A 5,933-nucleotide genomic window follows, 5' to 3' on the forward strand; every position below is an offset into this window, starting at 1 on the left:
ACAATGCATAGCAATAAATAACATGATCTGATTCACCAAAACAAAGAATAATATATCCCTCTTCATGTGGGAACGAAATGAAAAAATCGTTTTTGTTTTTGTTTTTGTTTTTTTTTTTTTAATGATCGATGCATTGCATCAACTATAGTACTAGTAGATTGTTATTTCCTTGTCACGTAAATGAATTGAGTCGGTGGTGGTAGCTTCGTCTTTTGCCATATTTTTCGGTTGTCAATTTGTCATATAATTAATATAAAATGACATGTCGAATTTGGGAACACAAAAAAAAAATGTATACTAACTTAATTAATGAAATTAAATAAAAAGAGATGTCAATTTTAATCTTGTTGGACTCATACACATCGAATCTGACCCTTAGAATGTAATGTGTCGTCTTCATCACGTAATCAAATCAAGGTGGTGGTTGTTAGCTATAACTTTTGAGAATGACTTTTAATTTAATTTCCGAAGGAGAAAATTGAGGTTGCTACTCTTCAATTCTTTTTTAATTTCGTCCCATGAAAACCAAAAAGCCCCATATATAGGTTGTAAGCTTCCCGTGAGAAAAGAAAAAGAAAAAAAAAAGCTAAACAAATTAAATGTGTTTGTTTAAACTTTATGATAAAAATAATCATATGGTATCATCGCATGATCATATACACTTGAAATTCCTATGCCTAGCACCATGCATGTTTTATGCTTTTAATCCACAGCTATGTGGAACCAATTAAAGTATAACAATAATCATGAATGCGTGTGGGCCTATAAGTCTATAACTTTTCTCTTAACTATCGTTTATATTCTTTATTGTATAAATAATGGATCAAAAAGGAAAAAGAAAACTAAGGAAATAAATTAAAATTAAAAATAAAAAACACGGCTGGAATATGGCCATGTTAAAATCATTGGTTCATCATTAAATTACTAACTACTAATTATTCTACTTAATTACCATCATAATGCACTACAAATAAAAAATACGGGTGATCTAAATTTTATTTAAAGACTTAATTTAATTGACGAATAAATTTTTATACACATCAAATAAAATTTAAACTTTCAGTATTTATTTAAGTGGATAAGTGAGCTGATTATTCGACTAATTTAAATTAATTATTTAATTTAATCTTTGTAGTTAGATGAATAGGTAGTTAGTCTAATTTGGTGCTGAATTGATGCTACTAGGACACGTATAAATTGGCGGTGATTGAATTGAAAGAAGAAAGTTTTGTTATTGATTTATATGATAATGATATTATTGAATGTCAAGTTAATTAAGAAGAGAATAAACTGATTTGGGCTTTATTTTGTTTCCAATACAAGTATGAAGAAAGAGCAATAATGAATGGCACTGTGTTATTCTTTCCCCACATTTTTTACCTGATTACAGGAAGAATTGTATGGCACAATAATTGCGTGAAAGAAAAGGGATTTGGTGAGTGATCCCAAATAATGAATTAAAGAGGCAGAAAAAGAAGGCATAGTAGTGCTTTATTCATTCATGCATCATCATCATCCCACATTGTGAGGAAGTAGTGGAGAAGCACAAGCTTCTTAGTGTATGAAATGTGATCCAAAGCTTCTTCCTTTCTAATTTTGTGATTGCCATATATGCATGCAATAAGTGAGTGTGATTGATATGTATTTTAAAGGCAAGTATTAGTGGTTGTGAACTAACTTCTACAACATGCTAAAGTTCAATAAAACACACTTTCTTCCCTCCAAAAAAGTGGACCTTACCTTACCTTCCAAAACATAATTTCATACATTTCCGTAGTCTTTATCAATTTATAGTACTAATAACATCTAAAATTAAATAATGAATTTCAAAGTGAGAACGACATAAATTTTGACCATAGTATTATTTTTCATATTTTATTAATTTTTATTGGTTATTTATAATTTTTTTTCTAGTTGTTAAGTTGACATTTTTTTATTTTGATATTAGATTCACAATTGTATTTTTTTGGATTATAAATTGTTAGGGGGTTAATCTTAAATGTAACACCGTTTTAATTTGGAATAAAAAAACAGACCCTTCGATTTCTGAGATATACAAAAATTAGACCATTTAATTTCTGTTTCGAAAAGATTAAAAAAATTTGAGGTACAAAAATCGGATTCATTTATGTATGTTTCACAATTTTAAAAAATACTTTGCACCCATATATTTTTTTACCAAAAATAGAAAGACTCAAACCCGCAATTTTTTGATGAGTATGGAGAGATTATACCGTTTGAGTTATAGCTCATTGGCAATTTACACTCATGTTTACAAATATTCTACACAAAAAAAAAAAAACATATAATTTGCATCTATATTTATCAAAATTTTGCATACATAAATCAATACAATTGATATTCACGTTTTTTATAATTTACATATATAAATTAATAAAATTTATTTATTAAAATAATTTAATATTTATAAGAACTAAATAATAATAAAAAATACTAAAAGTTGTTAGCACAAAAAATTTCTGGTATTTAGAGAAAATCCTTTTTTATATCATAGAATATATGTGTGGAGAGTGGGAATGAGTGAACAGAAGAGTGTTACAAAAATGCTCATAAAAACTTTAATGATAAACTTTCACTTCCCTGCTTATCTAACTTGCCCAATTTAAAGCCTTCTCCTTATTTGCCTCTCTCACATGTCACTAAAATTTATGCACTAAGAAAACACACACACTAGTCACAAAAAAGTGTTATATATATATATATACATATACAGAGAGGCACCATCAGATATTCACATGACTATGATTCTTGTGTTTGTTGCCTTCAACCACTGAAATTTAATTTCCTTTATTTGCTCTTTCTTTCTCTTCTAAGTTTGTTTTGTCACCACCAAATGACTATTCAGAAGAAATATGATGCTGCTGCAGAAACTCTTTCATGCAAACGAACACTTTCACTTCCACTTCACGGGGTAATTAACTAACTAATTACTTTTCTTTTCTTTTCTTTCCCCTTAAATTTTGCTTCTTTTCTGCTTATTTCAAGCTCACAAGTTTCTTGTTTAGTAAAGTTTTAATGGTGTTGCAATCTTGATGGCATGCTGAATTAATTGATTCTTTTGTATCCTGTGATATAGTTTGATGATTCAATGGGGTTGAATGAAGAAACTACAGATGTTCATGATTGGAAAGAACAGAATCTTGTGGCGGATATAGCATCATCAAGAACATGTTCATCATCAGAAGATGCAAAATCTCAGGATTATGTAGCCATAAAGATGCCATTGACACCAAGTCCAACTCCAACTCATAAGAGAGTCAATTTTCTTGTGACTTCTCGTTCTGTTGATGCCCCAATAAATACTACTTCTTCTTCTTCTTCTTCATCATCATCTTCTTCAGGACCCTCATCTAGAACTAAATCATCATCATCATCATCATCATCATCATCATCATCATCATCATCATCCATAAGAAACATATTGCCAAAATTCACCTTAAGGAATCATAGGACACCGAATTCGGATATCGAAAAGGCTAATATTTTAGCTCCAGAATGTTCCTCTTTAGATCATCATCAAGAGAAAGACAAGTCTTCTTCAATCTCAAGATCGGTGTCTCTCACTAAGATGTTCACAACTAAGATCAAGAGAACTTCATCATTACCTGTAGAAGAATTGGGTCATGCAAACACAGATTCTGTTCAGGCTGCAATTCTTGGTGGTTCTCCATGTGTAAGATTCTCAGCCACTATAGTCCTTGCTGAAATTCCATTCAATTCAATTTCTGTTGTTGTTCTTGCAACAATAAAATCTACACTCTTTAACCTCTTAGAAACATTTGCAGAGGATAGAGACTCAGGGGATGATAGCTCGGTCTCGTTCAGTACCTATCAATACCAAAGAAAAAGGCCATAGGAGAATGGATTCATTCTTCCGTGTTGTTCCTTCCACTCCTCTATTAAAAGAAGGGAATGATTGGTTAACCAAGTACACAACAAAAGATACTGGTATTTATCTATCTATCTATCTATGTTGCCTATGCATTGATGAAACATGATAGAACTTGTTATTAAGGCATTTTAGTGTTTGTCTTGGTTCAGAAAATGGAGATGATGATGATGATGATGGAGAAGATATAGCTGAAGAAGAAGCTGTGTGCAGAATATGTCTGATTGATCTGTGTGAAGGAGGGGAGACACTGAAGATGGAATGCAGCTGCAAAGGTGAACTTGCTCTTGCTCACAAAGACTGTGCCATTAAATGGTTCACTATCAAGGGCAACAAGACCTGTGATGTTTGTAAGGAGGAGGTTAGGAACCTTTCTGTCACTCTCTTACGCATCCGAAATGTTCAAACTCAGAATAATCCTGGAGCAAGCTCTCAGCACCATGATGATTACAGGCATGTCCAGTTTCTTTTGTTTGATGATATGATCCTATGATTGTTACAGTTTTAATATGTGTGCTAAATTATTCAACAGGTTTTGGCAGGAACTGCCAGTGCTTGTGATTGTAAGCATGCTTGCCTATTTCTGTTTCCTTGAACAGTTATTGGTAAGAACTAAGAATAACACTCCTCTAACTCAGATCTACCAAAGTTACATACTTTTGATTTACATATAGTCTTACATATTCAACTTTTTGCAGGTTGGTGAAATGGGGCACAATGCAATTTCCATATCTCTTCCATTTTCTTGTGTATTAGGCCTACTGTCTGCCATGACATCAACCACCATGGGTAGATTTGCAAAACAGCTTTGATAAATAAATATTGTCAAGATACTTTTTTTCTAAGAAACTCATCATAGTTTTTATGTGTGTGTGTGTGTAGTGAAGAGCAAGTTCACATGGGTTTATGCATCTGTCCAATTAGTTCTGGTGGCTCTCTTTGCACACATATTTTACTCCCTGGTAATTCATTTCTCATATTTGTTACATTAAACCAATTGAATCATATAATAAGAAATAATCAGATGAAAACTGACTTGAGTGGATTAGAATGGTCAATTTCAGGTTACCAAGAGAGCAATTCTGTCAATAATTCTTGCAACATTTGCTGGGTTTAGTGTGGTGATGAGTGGAAGTTCAATTATTGGTGAGATTCTTAGATGGAGGAGAACTTGGCAGCAACAACAACAACAACAACAACAACAACAAAGTGGAGGAGTGCAAAATCAACACAACTCAAATCACACCTGAAACTGAAACTCCCATGTGGCTTCTTTCATAGTGTTGATTCTTTTATATTTATTTTTGGTGAGCTCATATTGTTTATTGTTACACAAGTCTTGATTGTACAGCTTATTATATGGCAGCAACTTAATGTGTAATATATTAATATCTGTATAGTAATTTGGACCATAGATTATCTTGAATATTAGTTGTATATATAATATAAGCCCATCATAATTACAGGGCTTCGGTAACAAGAGCAAGATGATGAGACTCCTAAAATGGAATTGTTGAGTTGTATTTGTTGCTTCTTGTCTCTGCCAACTTGCAATGTTACATCATGTGCCCATTGTGTTCTTAACTTTTGTTGTCATGTGTAGTTTTTTTTTCAAAGAAGTTATGACGATAATATCACAAAAGTTAAACTGTTTTAACAATACAAGCAACCAAATATGATGGTCAAAATATTTAGACCAAAATTCAATGCAGGTGTGTTTTGGTGATAGCACATTAGAATCCCATAACCACAATGGACATGGTTTATGTAGGCAAGTAAAATGCACCGAATTGTGTAATATAATTTCTCATTTCCAGTAGCAGAACATAACAAACAAGCATCCATTTTCTTGTAGTTTTGGTATGGGTGTATCAAAATACTTAATAGTTATAGGTGGATCATCTTGTGCACAAGAAAAAAACATCTCAACAATTTCAACTTTATAAAGAATATAAAGTTTATATTGTTAATTTCTTAGGTAACAATGATTGATAATTATTTTTTTTTTTTTTTTGGTCTTGAA

The 5,933-nt window shown here is 31.6% G+C and overlaps 1 protein-coding gene across 2 annotated transcripts; it reads left to right on the forward strand.

Annotated features, from left to right (window-relative positions):
* Nucleotides 1-2,544: 2,544 nt before the first annotated feature.
* LOC107461743 (suppressor protein SRP40) lies at nt 2,545-5,494 on the forward strand. Of its 2 annotated transcripts, none has more exons than XM_016080294.3 (8): nt 2,545-2,932; nt 3,098-3,694; nt 3,807-3,969; nt 4,063-4,363; nt 4,443-4,515; nt 4,609-4,699; nt 4,793-4,872; nt 4,975-5,494. In XM_016080294.3, the coding sequence occupies exons 1-8, from the start codon at nt 2,855-2,857 to the stop codon at nt 5,158-5,160; spliced, it is 1,569 nt and encodes a 522-aa protein (XP_015935780.1). In that variant the 5' UTR covers nt 2,545-2,854; the 3' UTR covers nt 5,161-5,494. The 2 variants fall into 2 exon arrangements, with proteins under 2 accessions (XP_015935780.1, XP_015935779.1); XM_016080293.3 differs by having other exon boundaries at nt 2,546-2,932; nt 4,960-5,494.
* Nucleotides 5,495-5,933: the final 439 nt, after the last annotated feature.

Source organism: Arachis duranensis, chromosome 8, assembly GCF_000817695.3.
Source record: "Arachis duranensis cultivar V14167 chromosome 8, aradu.V14167.gnm2.J7QH, whole genome shotgun sequence".
NCBI lineage: Eukaryota > Viridiplantae > Streptophyta > Magnoliopsida > Fabales > Fabaceae > Arachis > Arachis duranensis.

Bases quoted from the DNA above. Each gene is read 5' to 3' on its own strand.
- LOC107461743 (XM_016080293.3), top strand. From the start codon at position 2,855: ATGACTATTCAGAAGAAATATGATGCTGCTGCAGAAACTCTTTCATGC. The intron at 3,695-3,806 runs GTAAGATTCTCA...AAACATTTGCAG, and splicing joins TTCTTGGTGGTTCTCCATGT to AGGATAGAGACTCAGGGGAT. The intron at 4,873-4,959 runs GTAATTCATTTC...TGAGTGGATTAG, and splicing joins CACACATATTTTACTCCCTG to AATGGTCAATTTCAGGTTAC.